At 48.8% G+C, this 20,938-nt stretch overlaps 1 protein-coding gene across 1 annotated transcript; it reads right to left on the reverse strand.

Annotated features, from left to right (window-relative positions):
• Positions 1 to 14,678: 14,678 nt before the first annotated feature.
• Positions 14,679 to 16,159, reverse strand: LOC125553654 (aspartic proteinase nepenthesin-2-like). The gene has a single exon (XM_048717407.2). It carries the CDS (start codon positions 16,111 to 16,113, stop codon positions 14,782 to 14,784), a length of 1,332 nt encoding a protein of 443 aa, XP_048573364.1. The 5' UTR covers positions 16,114 to 16,159; the 3' UTR covers positions 14,679 to 14,781.
• Between the last annotated feature and the right edge of the window lie 4,779 nt (positions 16,160 to 20,938).

Here is a 20,938-nt window from a genome sequence, read left to right on the forward strand (position 1 = left end):
ATTGTCGTTCTAGAGATCGGAGACATATCGAATGTGGCAAACACCCTGCCGTGTGATCGGTTTATACGAGAAGGGACATGGAATCCAGCTATCACGCCACACCCAAATACTCCTCCGATTGCCTATTCTCCAACTTAAACCTTTCTTCAATAACTCTAGACCATGACTAATAGCCAACCAAGATGACGAGGCATTACCAGCAAACACCGTATCTTCTAGCTTACAGCCGGATAGTATTTGGATTTGAGCAAACGAGCACACAAACTCTCCGGCCTTGTGATCAATTTCCACGCCTGACGAGCCAGAAGGGCTTGGTTAAATAAACGAAAATCTCGGAAGCCAATCCCACCTCTCTCCTTTGGCTGCATAAGGCGATCCCATCCCTTCTAATGAACCTTCCTCTTCCCCTTCTCCGATCCCCAATAAAAATTCCTCACCATTCTAGTGAGATCGTCGCACACTGAAAACGGTAACTTGAACACACCCGTTATATATGTGGGTAAAGCTTGCGTGACCGACTTAATAAGAACCTCTCTCCCCGGCTGCGCCAAAAATCCATCTCCCCACTGGACAAGTCTTTTGGTAAGGCTTGTTTGAAGATTCTGAAACTTACCTTTCGACATTTGTCCCTTAGGTGTGGGAAGACCCAAATACTTCTCCTCAAAAACCAAACTTGTGCCTTTTAGAACGTCTCTAACCTGCTCCTGAATCAAGACCGGGCACGCCTCACCAAAAAATATCGAGCACTTGTCATAGTTCAAACTTTGTCCCGTGGTCGCACTATATAGATCCAAGGCTACTTTAACCTGCTCCACATGATCCCTCGATGCCTAGAAAAACAACATGGTATCATCTGCAAAAAGCAAGTGGAATATGCCCCTTGCTCTCCTGCAAATTTTCACTGGAGCAATATCGCCAACTTGCACCTTACTCTTCAAAATAGCTGAAAGTCCATCTGCCACAAATAAGAATAAGAACGGGGAGAGTGGGTCTCCTTGCCGTAGCCCACGTGACGGTGCAAATGAATCCAGGAGAGTTCCATTTAATTTTATTGAATACCTCACCAATGTGACACACGCCATTATCCATTCAATCCATCAATGAGAGAACCCTAACCTTTGCATCACCTGCTTCAAGAAAGCCCAATCAACTCTGTCATAAGCCTTAGACAAATTCAGCTTATATGCACAAAAACTCCTTGAGGGATCCTTCTCTTGTTTAATATAATGTAAACACTCAAAAGCAACCAAAGCATTGTCTGTAATCATCCTGCCTAGTATAAAGGCACTTTGCTCCATCGATATTATATCATCCAACAAGGGTCTTAATCTGTTAACAAGGCACTTTGAAATTATCTTGTATGTGACATTACAAAGACTTATTGGCCTATAATACGACATCCTTGAGGGGTTAGATGTTTTTGGGATAAGCACAATGGATGTATCATTAGCACCCTCAGGCATCACACCCGTACTGAAAAAATCCCGAACTGCAGCCAGCACTCCCTCCTTCACTGTGCTCCAGTTGCGCTGGAAGAAACGAGCGGGAAACCTGTCTGGGCCTGGCGCCTTCAAAGGCCCAATTTGGAACAAAGCATCGGATATCTCCTTATTTGTAAACGGTGCACACAACCTGTCATTATCCGTCGGTGTGACCACTCGTTCAAACAAGCTTACTACTTCGGATGCATTCAGGGTAGTATCCACAACAAAAATGTTATGGAAATACTCGTTTGCGATCTGACTCATCGCTGCAAACTCCGTATGAACGGTTCCGATGCCGTCCGTTAACTCCCTGATCTTATTCTTCCTTGCTCTCCAAACTGCTTTACTTTGGAAATATTTTGTATTTCGATCTCCTTCCTTAAGCCAAGCAATTCTCGATCTCTGCATCCACAACATCTCTTCCAACAGCTCATTCATTTTATCCATCACTCTCCTTATTTATTCCCTCTCCGCGTTCATATTCATAAGCTCCTCCAGTTGGCTTCTTGACCTCGTGAGTTCTCTTGTCACATTACCAAATTTCCTGCTCCATGACCCTAGCACAGTCATCATTTTAGACAGGGCCTCTCTCAGCCGCGAGAGGTTATGCATCTCCCCTACCGCTGCCCATGCATCTTCCACCACCTTTGGCAGCACCAAGTCCCTCTCCCAAAAAACCTTGTACCTTCCGCTCTTCTCCCTCACCAGGCCCGGGTCCGGTCCCCCCTTAACAAACACAACGAGGTGGGCTAAGCATGGAGATGGTATACGCTCCACAACAGCAAATGCGAACAGATTACGCCAATCATTTGTGGCCACCGCTCGGTCCAGTCTCACCTTGACGTTTGCCGACCTCACTCTTCTGTTATCGTATGTGAAGGGAACACCACTGAAACCAAGATCAACTAATTCACACACCTCCAAAGTATCCTTGAAAGCTACAATCTATGCTTCCGCCCTCGGCGTGATCGATAAGTGCTCAAAATCCCACATGGCTTCATTAAAGTCACCTATAACCAGCCAGGGCAAATTATTAATGGCTTTTAGATTAACTTAGTCCACACTAGGTGTCTATTTTCCATCCGTGGCTCCCCGTATACAAAGATAGCTCTCCACTCCGGTGCTCCATCGCGGACTTTGATAATAATGTCAATAAATCTTTCATCTTTGTCCAAAACATCAACAACACATTCTTCCCTCCAAAATAGTGCCAAGCCACCGCATAATCCATTGCTATTTACTCCACAAAAGCCCTTCAAACCCAGTTTTGCTCGCATCCGTTTCATCTTCTCTTCCTTTTGTCTCGTTTCACATAGAAAGACCAACATGGGGAACGCGACTTGCACAACGTCGCTAGCTCATGAACTGTCCGGGTGTTCCCCCCTCCCCGGCAGTTCCAACTAAGACAATTCATTGAGCCCAGCAGTCCTCCTCTCCGGAGGCCACCTGCGTAGAAGTGTCCATATCAACTCCCTCATACTCCTCCCCCTGCCTCTCCCTGCATCCTTCTCTTCACTATGGGGTTCTTGCCCGGTGTTCCTTTAGGATCCGACGGGTTTCCTATACTGTTGGCCTCACCATACTCCAAACGTAGGACCGCATTGGCCACCTTTCCACCCAGATTCTGCCCACCCAGACCACGCACATTTGCCACACCATCATCATCCACGAGCCTCTTCCTCGTTGTACGTTCCTCGGCCGCTTTCATCATCTTTGAGGGAGTCCTGGATTAGGGGGTGTTCGGGTAGCCGGACTATACCTTCAGCCGGACTCCAGGACTATGAAGATACAAGATTGAAGACTTCGTCCCGTGTCCAGATGGGACTTTCCTTGGCGTGGAAGGCAAGCTTGGCGATGCGGATATTCAAGATCTCCTACCATTGTAACCGACTTTGTGTAACCCTAACCCTCTCCGATGTCTATATAAACCGAAGGGTTTTAGTCCGTAGGACAACTTCATCATACAACAATCATACCATAGGCTAGCTTCTAGGGTTTAGCCTCCTTGATCTCGTGGTAGATCTACTCTTGTACTACCCATATCATTAATATTAATCGAGCAGGACGTAGGGTTTTACCTCCATCAAGAGGGCCCGAACCTGGGTAAAACATTGTGTCCCTTGTCTCCTGTTACCATCCGCCTAGACGCACAGTTCGGGACCCCCTACCCGAGATCCGCCGGTTTTGACACCGACATTGGTGCTTTCATTGAGAGTTCCTCTGTGTCATCGCTTTTAGGCCCGATGGCTCCTTCGATCATCAACAACGATGCAGTCCAGGGTGAGACTTTTCTCCCCGGACAGGTCTTCATCTTCGGCGGCTTCGCACTGCGGGCCAATTCGCTTGGCCACCTTGAGCAGATCGAAAGCTACGCCCCTGGCCATCAGGTCAGGTTTGGAAGCCTAAACTACACGGCTGACATCCGCGGGGACTTGATCTTCGACGGATTCGAGCCACAGCCAAGCGCGCTGCACTGTCTCGATGGGCATGACATAGCTCAGCCGCCGAACAGCGCCTTGGAGGCCGCACACGCATCGGTTCCGACCATTGATTCGGAGCCTACTGCGCCGATCGAGGATCAGCGGTTGGACGCTGCCTCAGGGGCTGCGATCTCAGGGACGATCGAGCCAAACTCCAGCCCCGCACTTCGCATGGCCCGTGACTCCGAGGAGCCAGATTCCTTTCCGAACTCCGAGCCCTCCGCGCCCCTGTCGATCGAATCCGATTGGGCGCCGATAATGGGGTTCACCGCCGCGGACATCTTTCAGCACTCGCCCTTCGGCGACATCCTGAATTCGCTAAAGTCTCTCTCTTTATGAGGAGAGCCCTGGCCGGGCTACGGTCAGCAAGGATGGGATTCGGATGAGGAAGAAATTCAAAACCCACCCACCACCCACTTCGTAGCCACTGTCGACGACTTAACCGACATGCTCGACTTCGACTCCGAAGACATCGACGGTATGGACGACGATGCAGGAGACAACCAAGAACCAACGCCTATAGGGCATTGGACAGCCACCTCATCTCACGATGTGTACATGGTGGACACCCCTAATGGAAGCAACACCGAGGAAAACAGGGATGGAAAGAGGGATCGATCTCTCGAAAAACAATCAAAGCGTCGGCGTAAACGCCGACCCAAGCCCCGCCTCGATAAAGACCCAGCCATAGAGCAGGATGAGCCGGTAGACGACGAGCATGCCTTAGAGCAACCGTCCGAACAGGACAACCCGGATAGAGAAACCGAACATCCCTCCCCCGGCGAAAATGGCATTCCGGACGATCCTACGCCGGACAAGCCCACTAAGCAGAAGAACCTCCACAAACGGCTCGTTGCAACCGCACGTAGCCTGAAAAAGCGGAAGCGGAAGCTAAAAACTGTGGAAGATGCACTCAGGATCAGATGGAGTAAAGTAATCAATACCGCAGACAAATACGGCGACAGTCGCCGCACTAAAAGCTATCCGAAGAGAAAGCTACTGCCTGAATTCGACGAGGAGGCCTTAGAGCCCTCACATTCCAAAAGTGAGAAAGCCACACGGTCGGATAGACGACCGCATGGCCAGCATAAAGCGGCAAGCAGCGCCGCACTTAAGCCAGCATGCGACCCACTTAAGGATTCGCATCATGGCCAAGCCAGGTCCATTTACGGGCCAAGAAAGCAAGCTCTCGTAAGCAATGCAATAAAGCCATTATCAGAATCCGGCACACCCAAATACAGGGGTGCCGCACACCCCCTATGTTTCACCAATGAGGTCCAGGATTATGAATTTCCAGCGGGATTCAAACCCGTAAACATAGAGGCATATGATGGAACAACAAACCCCGGAGTCTGGATCGAGGATTATATCCTCCACATACATATGGCTAGAGGAGATGACCTCCACGCCATAAAATACTTACCCCTCAAGCTTAAAGGGCCAGCCCGGCATTGGCTTAAAAGCCTTCCTGAAAACACAATCGGAAGTTGGGAAGAGCCCGAGGACGCTTTCCGAGCAAATTTTCAAGGGACCTATGTCCGCCCTCCGGATGCAGACGATCTTAGTCACATAACTCAACAGCCCGGAGAGTCTGCTCGGCAATTCTGGAACAGATTTCTTACTAAAAAGAATCAGATAGTCGACTGTCCGGACCCTGAAGCCTTAGCGGCTTTCAGGCATAATGTCCGAGATGAATGGCTCGCCAGACACCTCAGCCAAGAAAAGCCAAGAACAATGGCCGCACTAACAAGCCTCATGACCTGCTTTTGCGCAGGAGAGGACAGCTGGTTGGCAAGATGCAGCACCAGTGACCCAAGTACATCCGAAACTAGGGATGGAAACGGAAAACCACGACGCAATAAGGACCGTCGCCAGACTAAGGAAAAAAGTCCGAAGAGCACGGCAGTCAACGCCGGATTCAGAAGCTCACGACAGAATCAGAAAAAGCCGCCCCTCCAAGATAACAGGGACGACCTATCCAACCTAAACAAAATCTTGGATTGGATATGTCAAATACACAGCACTCCCGGAAAGCCTGCTAACCATACCCATAGAGATTGTTGGGTTTTCAAACAATCCGGCAGACTCAACGCCGAACACAAGGGGCTCGACACACCAAGCGAAGACGAGGGCGAACCCCAAAAGCAGAGTACCAGGAAACAAAAGAATTTCCCACAAGAAGCAAAAAATGTAAACTTACTCCACATAACAAAACATGCGGCGCCCATAAAGGTACGCGCCCCACGGCCTATCCCAAAGGAATCCCGCCACTGGTTGTCAAAACCAATCATCTTCGATCATCTGGATTATTCTAGAAGTATCAGGAACCCAGGCTGTACTGCCCTGGTACTCGATCCAATAATTGGCGGACTCCAGTTTTCAAATGTCCTTATGGATGGTGGCAGCGGACTCAACATGATATATCAGGACTCAATCCGCCACATGGGGATCGACCCAAAAAGAATTCGCCACAGCAAAACCTCCTTTCAAGGAGTAACGCCAGGTCCGGACACCCATTGCATGGGTTTTCTCCGGCTCGAGGTTATTTTCGGCTCTGCCGATAACTTCCGTCGCGAAAAGCTGACTTTCCACATCGTCCCATTCTCAAGTCGCTACCAAGCACTACTGGGACACGAAGCTTTCGCCCGCTTTAACGCAATACCGCATTATGCATCTCTTACGCTTAAGATGCCCGGTCCACGCGGCATCATCTCCTTAAAGGGGAAGCAGTGAGAACACCTCCCCCAAGCGGAGGATTGTGCAGCCGCTTTAACAGCCCCACAATACAATGGCTTCACCAGCCAGAACATCGGAACATGTCATTAAGACCACGAACACGGATAGACGAGTCCGGCACAAAGTATTGTTGATAAAGGCTTAGTGGCCATATACCCCTGCACTAGGGGCTTCACACGTATAAAATAAGAGACAATAAAGCTCAATTTTTCATATTTTACTTTACCCTTTGTTTATTTCATATAACTTTTGTTCGGCACGCCCCTTTTTCAACTTAGTTGCTCTCTTTTTACAGATGAACGTCGTGCTGCGCCAGTCTAGGATACGACACAACGGAGACACAAGCGCAGACGTGCAGTAGGGACCCGTTCCGAGGATTCTTTTCAGATTAAGACCCTGCATAAACCTTTTTTACTGTCTCTTGTTGATACACATCCCCTGGTTCTATGACCAAGGAGGAGGCTGGCGTCTTGGCATGTGGCCACGTCAGAATTCTTGCGCGTACCTGGACACTAGGGGCTTATACCTCAGAGCGTTACCTCGCCCGCTCTCATAAAGGCCGAATACCTTAGGGAGTGTTCAGCGTCGCGAGTTTGGCCTTATATGCATCAGCTCCGAGTCATGATTTTGGTCAAATGTTGGGTTGCCCGGCTCCTGTGTTCGGCCGCCTTACGTTCCGCTCTATCGGCTAAGGCGGCACCAGGCGAACTACTGCGATTGTGCCCTGGTTCGGCCAGGCGAGCACCTCAGTAGAGAAAGCCGAAAACCGACTGTCATGATATGGCGTGAGACTGGTCAACCACTCGATGACTCTCCGGAATCTGTAGGATTCCTCCACATTAACGAAGGGCCGTTTCCCGGCCAGGCACATACGCGCCCCGAATTCGGGTGAGCGCAGTCGCCACCAAGGGGCTACCTAAATAGTCCCATTGTCAAGCTCCTATGGCTAAGTGAAAGTGTTAAAGCATTATAGTCCGGTTGCCTAGCTCGCTGCGCTATCACCTCCTTTGTAGGACCAAGACGTTGGATTAAGTGTGAAAATGTGCCTTCTGCGAGCACCCCCGCACTATGTGCGTGGGGGCTGAAGCCAACGACTGCCATCTTTCAGATTCTGTATATATACGTTAAAACGACCGCACAGGAGGTGTTCCAAAAACTTGAAGGCACAAGTATAAAAGGCTACTGCAATTCATCAAAATATTGTTTTATAATTACATATGCTATCAGAACATAGCATCCTTCGAGCACTGCGTCTCTATTACACGAGCGCCTTCAAGGACTTCCTGAAAATAGTGCCCGGAGGGTACTCGGCTTTTGTCCGAATCTCGGGATGCAACAACGGTGGTCTCCATCTCTGCCCAGTATGTCTTGACACGGGCAAGAGCCATCCGTGCGCCCTCTATGCATGCTGACCTCTTCATCGCATTGATACGTGGCACCGCGCCAAGGAATTGCTGCACCAAGATGAAATAACTCTTCAGCTCCGATCTCCCCGGCCACATATGACCCATGACGTACTTCATGGCGAGTCCGGACAATCTATTCAGTTCGGCCCATTGAGCCAGACGATCGTCCACTGCCAGTGGACGCTCTGGATTGTGAAACTGCGACCAGAAAAGCCTTTCCACTTTGCGATCTTCTTGATCTCGAAAGTGTTCGATCGCATCAGCAGCACTCGCTGCCAAATCCAGATAGGTGTCCTCCACACTCCACATCTGGTCCAACAGAGCAAACTTCGGATCGCAAAACTTCCTCCGCAGCATAAAGGGCTTTCCGGCCGCAATCTGTCCGGCCTGACGCAGTTCCTCCTTCGCAGCTCTCATCGCAGAGCAAGCGTCCTTGGCATCAGCAACGGCCTTCTCTAAATCCGTCTGTCTCGCCCGGTCTTCTTTGTCAAGAAGCTTGCAACGGTCAGCAGCGCTTTTTAACTTCACGGCCATCTCGGCCATCTCCTTCTTGCTTCGGCAGTGAGCAGCCTGTTCGGCTCTCAGCTCTTCAAGGGCCTTCTTGGTAGCCGCATCACTTTTCCTGGCTTGTTCCTTAGCTCGGGCAAGTTCCGCCCGAAGACTCTCCACGGCGGCCGCACCATCTGCGTCAAGCACACACATTGTAAGATACTGGCATAAAGCTCCTCTTACCAGATGCCGCCCGAGGAATTGCATACCTTGAGCCTCATCAAGCCGCTCGTTGACGAGCGCGATGTCGGCATCTGCCACGTCAAGTTGCCGCTTTAGTTCGGCAAAATCATCAGTTCGGCTCGATTCCGGACACTTCGCCACATGTATACAAAGGCAACATTTTAGACCTGGGATTATGATCCTCTGCGCGCCGTCAATTTTGACAAGACACAGAGTCTCAGGGGCTACTATCTACACAGGACGCATCTTGTTTATGCGCAACTGACAAAGAAGTACATTATCAAACGTACCTCAAAACCCGTCAGCAAACTTCTGACGGCCTCATGCAATCCGCTTTCCGCGGACAAAATCCTTCCAATCACCGTACCCATCAATGCACGGTGCTCCTCTGAGATAGAAGCTCGCCCCAGCAGAATCATCAACTCCTCCGACCGCGCATCGGACGGTGCCGGACTCGTCCTATGACCTCCATCGAAGGCCGGACGTGGAGAACCTTGAGGGGCCATATGGCTACCTTCCACCCCTGCCGGATTCGGAGAAACCCTCCGCGATGACACCTCAGGGTCGCCCGCCTCGCCAGGCGGTACGATAGGGGGAGGCGTTCCACTCTCCATCATCTCCGGAAGAAGATCCCCCGAAGACGAGCTCTGCTGAGAAGGGCTGAGGTCCGAGCTATAAAGTAAAATTTCGGTTAATCTTCTCAGATAAAAAGCAAGGATTTCTCTCCTCCCTTTAAAGGAAAATCTTTCTCTACTTACGGCTCGCTGGAGGGCTGATCCCTTTGAGGGCATAGTTCGGCCGAGGATCTCCCCGGCGTCGGACCCTCTGACGAGGACTTTTCCCCCCACTTTGAGGCCATGGTCTCCGGGTTGTCAGAGGCGGCCCTCTTCTTCCCCTTAGGAGAGGAATTGTCGGTTCCTCCCTTCGGAGCAGCCTCCTTCGAGGAGGCCATAGTTTCCTTGTCCTCCCCCTCACTTCCCTCCAAAGGCACAATCTTCAACATCCTGACTAGCACGGGATCCGGCCTGGTCTCAGGAAGGGGAGCCGGACACCTGATCAGCTTTGCCTTGGATATCCACTCCTGTTTAAAAGGACAGCTCTTTTTGGGGCGAGTTTATGACAATCTTACGGGTAGCGAGTCCGGGCACAAGGTTACTTACTTGAGTATCCGGACGATTGCAGCTTAAACCTGCGTCCTCGGTCAAATCCGAACACATCGCTTGTGATCCGAAGAACATTTTATACATCTCCACGGGCGTTGCGCCCATAAATGCTGGAGAGCTCATGGTCCCTCCGGATTAAACTCCCATAGACGAAGGAAGCGACATTTGCCGGGCAGTGTTCGGCGAATCAGCATGACCTGCGTCACCTTGACCAGGTTGAGGTCTCTTTCTAAGAGATCCCTGATGCAGCCCTGCAACAAGGGCACGTCTTTGGATAACCCCCAATCTAATCCTTTGTTAACCCACGACGCTAGCCATGGTGGGGGACCCGAGCGAAAGGCAGGAGGCGCCACCCACTTGGCGCTCCTAGGAGCGGTGATATAGAACCACTCTCGTTGCCACAAGCTGAGCTCGTCTTGAAAGGATCCCTCGGGCCATGGAGCATCAGCATTCTTACTTATGACAGCGCCTCCGCACTCTGCGTGCCGTCCCTCGATCATCTTCGGCTCCACTCCAAAAGTTTTGAGCCATAATCCGAAGTGAGGAGTAACATGGAGGAACGCTTCGCACACAACGATGAATGAGGAAATATGGAGGATGGACCTCGGAGCTAAGTCATGAAATTCCAGCCCACAATAGAACATCACCCCCCTCATGAAGGGATCCATCGGGAAGCCTAACCCCCGAAGGAAGTGAGACATGAACACCACGCTCTCACCAGGCTGGGGACTGGGAATAGCCTGCCTTTGAGCAGGCAACCTATGCGAAATTTCGGCGGTCAAGAACTTCGCCTCTCTCAACTTTAGCACGTCCTCCTCCGTGACAGAGGAGGGCATCCATCGGCCTTGAAGGTCGGAACCGGACATTGTCGAAGGTCCGGAGCGCCTGGAATCTGGAGCCTAAGGTGTTGGAACTCGAGGCGACGGGCGAACTTGTTTTGAGATTGGAGAAAAGGAGTAAGGCCTTGGTCTCTTTATAAGAGGTTGAATACCAGGAGCCCTCCCCGTAACCATTTGGGACTCGCCTTTAATCGAGAAGACATGCTAACGGGCACGATTGGGTTACCCACGTCCGTATTGATGAGAATCCCGTAAGTAAAGGGGACACGATCTCTGCTTTGACAAGACGTGCCAAGGAAACCGCCTCGCAAAACACGCTGAGGTGGAGAAGTGAAAACGATTTGAATAAAGGCTTGGCCGTAGTGTGATGTCACGCTGCGGAATATGTCAGCAGATTAGATTTGTGTTAATATTATTCTCTCTGTGGCATTACGTGGAAACTTATTTTGCAGAGCCGGACACTACTCTTGGTGTTTACAAACTTTTATGAAGAATTTGGAGGAGGAACCCGCCTTGCAATGCCGAAGATGATCTGCGCGCCGGACTCGTCGTCATTGAAGCCTGGTTCAGGGGCTACTGAGGGAGTCCTGGATTAGGGGGTGTTCGGGTAGCCGGACTATACCTTCAGCCGGACTCCAGGACTATGAAGATACAAGATTGAAGATTTCGTCCCATGTCCGGATGGGACTTTCCTTGGCGTGGAAGGCAAGCTTGGCGATGCGGATATTCAAGATCTCCTACCATTGTAACCGACTTTGTGTAACCCTAACCCTCTCTGGTGTCTATATAAACCGGAGGGTTTTAGTCCGTAGGACAACTTCATCATAGAACAATCATACCATAGGCTAGGTTCTAGGGTTTAGCCTCCTTGATCTCGTGGTAGATCTACTCTTGTACTACCCATATCATCAATATTAATCGAGCAGGACGTAGGGTTTTACCTCCATCAAGAGGGCCCGAACCTGGGTAAAACATTGTGTACCTTGTCTCCTGTTACCATCCGCCTAGATGCACAGTTCGGGACCCCCTACCCGAGATCCGCCGGTTTTGACACCGACAATCTTAAACTGCATGATATCCATCCCCACTGTCAGCTCCAACCCTCCCTCTCTCTGAATATCCACATTAACCCTCTCCTTCGCACCTTCTGCTCTGCCCCCTCTAGCTCCGCCTCCTCTACCCCCTTCTTCCTCCACGCCCCCAACAGGGCCAACACCCCCTCTACCTCCATCACTCCCTTCACCTCTATCTCCTTGGCCACCAGAACCCACTGGTTCACTGACCCAATGTAGCCACTCCCCCATTCGTAGAGAGCAGTATCGTGTACTCCATCACCACATTCCTCCACAACATGTCCCATGCGCCCACAAAAATAACAGAAATCTGGAAGTTTCATAGAACACCGAATATCTCTTCCTCTCTTTCAAGGTAATGTGCACAAACCTTACTAATGGTATGGTAACATTAACAAACACCCGAACTCTCAAGAAGTTTGATGGGTTGATCCTACCTTCATTCACCGTGACTGTAAAAGGAGGTTCTCCCACCTTCTTTGCGACCTTCTCAGCTAGCTCCTTCTTCCTCGTCAATCCGTCCGGCAACCCTTTTATTCTAGCCCACAAGGGATACATGTTTATCTCGTATTCTTCTACATCTGAGAAGCCATCATATTCTACTAACACCACCGGGTCTCTCCTGAACTGCCACGGTCCCCCTTCCATCACACGCTTCCAATCACCCAAGCAATGGCATTGAGCCAAGACCAAGTTGGGCCCCTTAATGTTAAAGGTCACCCCCTGCGCACAAGCCCACGCGTTCCTCATGGAATTCAACAGAGAAGCATGGCTAAACGGCCGTAGGGTGTGAACCCTAAAAAGCGCCATCCAGCGAACATCCTTGATCAGATCCTCAAACTCCCCAGATAGGTCCAAATCTTCTTCCTCCTCCCCTTGGAACTTGAGGTTCTCAAACGCGCCCTCTAAATCATGGTCTGGCTCATACTGATCCCAATCTTCCTCCTCCTTGCCCTTCTGCACGTCCGTATCCTCCCCGCCAGTCGTTCTCCCTTCATCTTCAACTCCCTTCACCGCCCCGTCCCCCGAGCCAAGCCCGGCGCCCGCAGCTGGATCTTCAATCCTAGTTGCCGCTACTTCCGGTTTCTCCATCCCACCTCGCACCCCCTGGCCGCCCAAGTTCTCCATGCAATCGTCGGAGGCGGGTCCAGCCAACCCCTCGATGTCCTCCGCTCGAGAACCCGCCGTCGATCGGTGATTTTTACGTAGATCTTGGTGTACTTCGGTGGCATCGCCGAAGGAAGAGTTGGACCCCAGGAAACCCTAGGGGAAAAAGTCTTTGGTGCGATCAATACCGCTTGCTAAATCTCATTCAACTGAGAGCATTTTCAATAGGCGCACAAAAACTACTCCACGTGCTAAAATTCAGATTTTTTGGACGCCGGACAGTTCAAGCAGAAACTGTAAAATAGTGCACATGAAAAAAATCTTGAATTCCTTTTCCTTTTTTTATTTTCGGAATTTGCAAAATCTCATTTTTTTCGAGAAACTGTCAATCTATTCATCTTCACTCATGGCAGTACAAAAAACACCAAAAATAATAAAAATTACATCCAGATTCATAGACCACCTAGCGATGACTACAAGCACTGAAGCGAGCCGAAGGCGCGCCACTGTCATCGCCCCCCTCGCCGGAGCCGGGCACAACTTGTTGTAGTAGACAGTCGGGAAGTCGTCGTGCTAAGGTCCTATAGGACCAACGCCCCAGAACAACAACCGCCGCCAATGAAGAGAATTTTAGAATGGAAGGATCCAACCTGAAGACACATGAACAAAGATGAACAAAGACCGGATCCGAGTGGAGCCACCAAAGACAACCACCGATCAAATCTCGTGAGATTCGCCGGAGACACACCTCCACACGCCCTCTGACGATACTAGACACACCATTGGGACGGGGGCTAGACAGGAAGAACCTTATTCCATCTTCAAGAAGTCGCCGCCGTCTCGTCTTCTTGAGCAGGACACATACCCTAGCAAAACTTGAAGAAGCACATGAAAACGGAGCCCTCCCGCCGGCAAGGGCTAGGATCCACCGCGCACCCATATCCCTAAGGCCACAAGAGACGTGGGAGATCGGCGGCGCCACCGACGGGAGGCAGAAACCCTAGCCGCCTTTTCTTGGAGGAGGGACCGCAAAATCTCATTCAACAGAGATTTAATGAAGCCTCGGTCGTTGCTATTTTTGTACTCCCTCCGTCCGGGTTTCTTAGGCCCCCTCTCATTTTGAGCTAAAATTTGACCTATAAATTTAAGTAATAAAATATAAACTATATGTCAAAAAAATTACACCATCGGAAAGCTCTTTCAAATACAAATCTAACCGTGTACCTTTTGTAGCATATATTTTATATTTTATTTGGAATATGGATGGTCAAATTTTGACTCAAAATACTAAAGGGCCTAATAAATTCGGACGGAGGTACTAGTAAGATCTTCCGTGAAGGTGTCTGTAATTACCTTCTTGGCTGAGACTTCATCAGGTCTTAATCGATCAAGTTCTAGTCACGCCCTTTTTTGTGAGCACCTAGTATATCTCATAAAATTCGACAATTCAGAAGTTTTCATCCCTAAACAGAATCAAATGTTCTAAAGTATATTCATTTTTTCTCTGTCTAGGATGTGTCTTAATTATTGCACATCTGACTTAATTAAACTAGAAAGAAAAAAGGTAAAGAAAATGCTGCACGGATATTAATGTAAAATCAATGACATATTATGCAATACCTAGAACACATCTAAATGTGCTTTTGCAAAACTGATAATTTATACAAATATTTTTTATTTAAATTTATGGACAAAGTGTGATCTAAAATATGAGGGGTCTTATTACATAATCGAACGAATCATATAGGATGCATGCTACTACTAGGGCATGGGAGTCTCGAACGTGAGCAGGCCACCGCCAATATCGAAGATCATGTTGGTGCCTGTTTGCAGCAGGCTGCCGAGAACTGATCCACCCTTCGACGGCAGTACGGTCAGGCACACTTTCAACCCGTCCTTGAAGAAGTAGTTCTCGGGCTTGACCTCCATCGTCGCGTTCACGCCATCGAACACCAGCGTTAGCGCCGGCACCGTCACGCCGGAGAAGGACCACCTCCTGTAGCACAGCTGGCGGAGGTCGTCGGCGTCCACCGGAGTCACACCCTGAGACCCGATGCTGCTCACCAGCGCGCGCCTCAAGGCGCTGTACGCGGTCTCCTCGAGGTAGGTCGCCGGCCAGGTCGAGCTCAGGAATACCCCGCCGGAGCCGTCCGCCTGGAGGTCGAACGTCCCCGCCGGGATGCCGTCGAGGTCATGGCCGTCGACCTGTATGCTGCTGAGCCCGACGTAGTACAGGTCAGGTTGCATGACGCTTCTAAGCAGCGGCGTGGAGCGGCTGCGCTGAGTCTGCGGCACGGCGGCGTCGCCCAGACGGATGACGCTCTCGGAGCCGTCGGCGTCGTCGGACGCCAGAGTGTAGGAGAACCTCGAGAGCCCGAGCTGCGACACGAGGGAGATGTTCCCCCTGCCGAAGCCGAACAGCGCGGACGCGCCGCCGGAGAGCTCCACCGTGCTGCTGGCCACGCAGCCGAACACGATGCCTGGGACGGACGCCGCGCCGAAGGTGAACGTCTCGGTGGCGAAGGAGCCGTCCGTGTAGGCGTTGGACTGGTTGCCGGCGCCGTAGTACGTGGCGTTGTACGCGCAGTCGCCGTCGCCGACGCAGGCAGTCCGGTCGCCTAGCACGCCCGGGCACGTCGGGCTGCCGCAGGGGATCTTGGAGAAGGACGCGGACTCGGCGGGCCGGAAGGCGGTCGTCCGGCAGGAGTCGCAGGGCGCGCACTGCGCCCAGACTAGCTGGGAGGTTATGTCCATGACCCCGGAGATGGCCTGCGCGGGGGACGTCCCGACGGAGACGTCGAAGACGACCAGGCCGGCGGCGTTGGCTCCCACGCCGCCCAGCAGCTGGTTCTTGAGGTGCCCCGCCGCCTTCCAGATGAGCTGCATCACACCCTGCTTCGCTTGCTCTTGCAAGAAAGCTTTGACCAGGTTCCTCAAGAGCGGGGACGCGCGGATGACGGCCGTTCTGAGGAGCGGGACCAGGACGGCCGGCGACGACGAGACGGGCGTGGGCGCATGGAGAAGCTGGAGGATGAGAACCGAAGCTACTAGCGTCGTCATGGCGACTCCGAGGCTTCCACTTGACCGACCCATGCTACTTTCGATCTTCTTGGCTAGCTCCTGGCCGTTGCTGCTGCTTCTTTCTGCTCAACCCGGCAGATTCCTTTTATTTATAGAAAAGACAGATTTGCTCCGGGTTGACTCGGGAGGCAGTGAAATTTCGATGCATTGACATGAAGCACAGCCGGTCGACGCCACCAGAGTCAACGGTCCATGGCATGAGATGCCCATGCATGGCGTTTTCCTATTGGTCATTGCTTTTTTCTTTGCGGGAATTCCAATCCACAGGTATACAGAACGCGCTTTGGCTTTAGGCGTGGATTTTTCTTGCTTGGTGCTGTCAACGTCTCAACTCATGTTGGAATTGACCGCGTGATGGGCGGTTGTACAATACCCTATCCATATATCTAGATACTACTCCCTCCTTCCATCTATATAGAACCTAATGTGTTTTTCAAGACGACCTTTGACTATTGAAAAGATTAATAATACATGACATGCATAATGTGAAAATTATATTATTGAAATTTTTTTCACATACAAATTTGACGACATGCTTTGTGTAAGTTGCATGTCATATATTGTTGCTTTAACATTTGATCAAAGTTAGCCTCGAAAAACGCATTAGGCCCTATATAGATGGAAGGAGGGAGTATTCATCAACATTAATTGAGATTACATGGCCCAAGTAATGTAAAGTTCATCACCGTGCTGAACCCTCTATACAAAAGCTAGCATTATATTTTCTTGTGAGATATTAATCTATTGATATCTTTTGAATATTATTCCATTTTAATTTTTTTATATATTTGAATTCCTAACGACATGATCTTTAAAACAAGGTTAATATTGAATATATTTTAAACGAGTTTAAATTTCATCAACATATTTCACTCATTTAAAAAAACATATTTCACTCACTTAAAATAATCACTTATTTCAAAATGTTGATTGTAGTCATTCCAAACACTGCTTTTACTCATTTAGATAAAACTAATTTTTCTTAATTCAGATAAACAATTTCACTAATTTCAATAAAATAATTTCACTCATTAAAAATCCATTTCAAATACTGATGTAATCATTAAACAAATTCTAATTAGTGAAATAGATTTAGTGAAAAGTCTATCAAAACATTGAAATTTTAAGGTGTTTAGAATCTATCCAAGATTGATCTTGTTCTAAAGGTCTTGACGCGATGGGTTTAAATATATAAAAACTTTCAGAAAAGGAGTTTTGGTTTTAAAGATATGAACAAATTATATTTTGTTAAGGAAACTAAAAATGATGGATTTTGGGAGGAAGATAGAGATGTTGTCAGACATGCATGTGCCGTAGTCTGTTGTGAGCACCAAAGACAGAGGGACGCACACATGGCATTAAGTGGACTGACATGATACGATGCTATATTAATGCAAACAGCTATACATATATGATGAAGCATAATTTGCATGCAATCAGATATCCAGCACAACCAACGATGGATGCATGCACCGGACCTCCCGTGCATAGGAGAAACAATTTTCTCGTTGGACATGGCATTGATCCATTCATCAGAACCAGGAAGCGTGAAGGTCATACTCATGGGAGAGGCAGCAGAGCCATGCATGGACAACCTGTTTTTTCGCATAGCTTCAAGCCGGAGCCTGACCCAACAACAAAGCCCAAAGCATGATGCCCTGCCAAAAGCCTGAAAATAAAGTTTATTAGCAAGAAGCCCGTGCATTGCAATGGGGGTGTACATATTCTAGTGGCACAACGTCAATCTTGCCCAACATATTCCTTACAACCATCATATTATGAATTTTGGTAACATTTAATTTGATTTGATTATGGTAGGGGAAGGCAAGGAAAGTCTTCATTTACTTAAAATTTTGGTAAGATTGATTTGGTTGAGTTAATGAAGGACATGATATCGTATAAGTATCGATTTGATTTAGATTATTCCAAGTTGCCATATTTATGTTGGTTTTATTTTGTGTGCCAACGTTTGGGATATCAAAAACCAATAGAAAACCAAAGAGGGGTGGGGGAGATATCATACAATTTTCTTCCATAGATGTAAATTGCTTCTCGAACTTCAGTTTGCTTCCTGTTGTTTATAACTTCCTTTTTTGGATGGTAAATAAACTTTTTTCCGGTCCAATTGCTTCTATGGCAACTAAGTATTGCTTTCATATGGCTAAATTTTGTTTGTTTGGACTGACCATAGAAAATGATTCCATGGCAACCGGCAATCGCTTCAATGTAGTTGTTTTGTAGGGTGGGAGATTGTTTCGATTTGTTACAAAACAAAACTAAGATTGCTTTAATCTTTAGTTAGAATTGGTGTCACAAACATGTTTCATGCAATCTCACAATTGTTTCAAGGGTGTCGATAAAGTGCTTCCAATGAACTAAAACATTATTTCCATCAAACATTGCTTACTAAAAATAAGAACTTGCAACAATACACTTATAATAAATTGTCGCACCCGAACCCTACCCTCTCCCGCGCCGCCACCCGCGTGGCGGACGGCGAGGGCTCCCAGATCCAGCCACAGGCTTCCCCTTCCCTCGCCGGGGCACGGCCGGCACCGGCGGCGGCAGGGCTCCTTCCCTCCGGCACGGTGGAGCGGCGTGATACGTCTCCAACGTATCTATAATTTTTAATTGTTCCATGCTATTATATTATCTGTTTTGAATGTTTTATATGCATTAATATGCTATTTTATATTAGTTTTGGGACTAACTTATTAACCCAGAGCCCAGTGTCAGTTTCTGTTTTTTCCTTATTTTCGAGTTTCGCAGAAAAGGAATATCAAACGGAGTCCAAACGGAATAAAACTTTACGATGATTTTTCTTGGACCAGAAGTCACACGTAGGACTTGAGAACCAAGTCAGAAGAGTCCCGAGGCGGCGGCAAGGGTGCAGGGCGCGACCCCGGGGGGCGCCCCCTGCCTTGTGGCCCCCCAGAGCTCCTCTAACCCTATTCTTCGGCCTATAAATTCCCAAATATTCCCAAACCCTCACAAGCATCCACAAAAATACTTTTTCGCCGCCGCAACCTTCTGTTCCCGTGAGATCCCATCTTGGGGCCTTTTTCGGCGATCTGTCGGAGGGGGATTCGATCACGGAGGGCATATACATCAACTCTATTGCCCTTTCGATGAAGCATGAGTAGTTTACCTCAGACCTACGGGTCCATAGCTAGTAGCTAGATGGTTTCTTCTCTCTCTATGTTCTTCAATACCATGTTCTCCTCGATGTTCTTGGAGTTCTATCTGATGTAATCTTCTTTTGCGGCGTGTTTGCCAAGATCCAATGAATTTTGGATTTATGATCAGATTATCTATGAATAGTATTTGAATCTCCTCTGAATTCTTATATGCATGATTTGATATATTTGTATTTCTCTTCGAATTATCAATTTGGTTTGGCCGACTAGATTGGTATTTCTTGCAATGGGAGAGTGTGGTTGAAGGAAATATGCCCTAGAGGCAATAATAAAGTTATTATTTATTTCCTTATATCATGATAAATGTTTATTATTCATGCTAGAATTGTATTAACCGGAAACATAATACATGTGTGAATACATAGACAAACAGAGTGTCACTAGTATGCCTCTACTTGACTAGCTCGTTAATCGAAGATGGTTATGTTTCCTAACCATAAACAAAAGAGTTGTTATTTGATTAACGAGATCACATCATTAGGAGAATGATGTGATTGACATGACCCATTCTATTAGCTTAGCACCCGATCGTTTAGTATGTTGCTATTGCTTTCTTCATGACTTATACATGTTCCTATGACTATGAGATTATGCAACTCCCGTTTGCCAGAGGAACACTTTGTGTGCTACCAAACGTCACAACGTAACTGGGTGATTATAAAGGAGCTCTACAGGTGTCTCCAAAGGTACATGTTGGGTTGGCGTATTTCGAGATTAGGATTTGTCACTCCGATTGTCGGAGAGGTATCTCTGGGCCCTCTCAGTAATGCACATCACATAAGCCTTGCAAGCATTGCAACTAATGAGTTAGTTGTGATATGATGTATTACGAAACGAGTAAAGAGACTTGCTGGTAACGAGATTGAACTAGATATTAAGATACCGACGATCGAATCTCGGGCAAGTAACATACCGATGACAAAGGGAACAACGTATGTTGTTATGCAGTCTAACCGATAAAGATCTTCGTAGAATATGTGGGAGCCAATATGAGCATCCAGGTTCCGCTATTGGTTATTGACTGGAGACGTGTCTCGGTCATGTCTACATTGTTCTCGAACCCGTAGGGTCCGCACGCTTAAGGTTTCAATGACAGTTATATTATGAGTTTATGAGTTTTGATGTACCGAAGGAGTTCGGAGTCCCGGATGTGATCACGGACATGACGAGGAGTCTCGAAATGGTCGAGACATAAGGATTGATATATTGGAAGCCTATATTTGGATATCGGAAGTGTTCCGGGTGAAATCGGGATTTTACTGGAGTACCGGGAGGTTACCGGAACCCCCCGGGAGGTATATGGGCCTTAGTGGGCTTTAGTGAAAGAGAGGAGAGGTGGCCAGGGCTGGGCCACGCGCCCCTCCCCCCCTAGTCTGAATAGGACAAGGAGAGGGGGGCGCCCCCCCTTCCTTCTCTCTCTCCTCTTTCCCCCTCCCGAATCCTATTCCAACTAGGAAAGGGGGGGGATCCTACTCCCGGTGGGAGTAGGACTCCTCCTGGCGCGCCCTCCTCCTGGCCGGCCGCACCTCCCCTTGCTCCTTTATATACGGGGGCAGGGGGCACCCCTAGACAAACAAGTTGATCCACGTGATCATATTATTAGCCGTGTGCGGTGCCCCCTTCCACCATAATCCTCGTTA

The sequence above is a fragment of the Triticum urartu genome, chromosome 4A (genome assembly GCF_056163025.1).
Source record: "Triticum urartu cultivar PI428250 chromosome 4A, HENAU_Tu73, whole genome shotgun sequence".
Classification (NCBI taxonomy): domain Eukaryota; kingdom Viridiplantae; phylum Streptophyta; class Magnoliopsida; order Poales; family Poaceae; genus Triticum; species Triticum urartu.

Excerpts from the sequence above, each read along its gene's own strand:
- LOC125553654 (XM_048717407.2), bottom strand. The coding sequence starts at position 16,113 with ATGGGTCGGTCAAGTGGAAGCCTCGGAGTCGCCATGACGACGCTAGTA.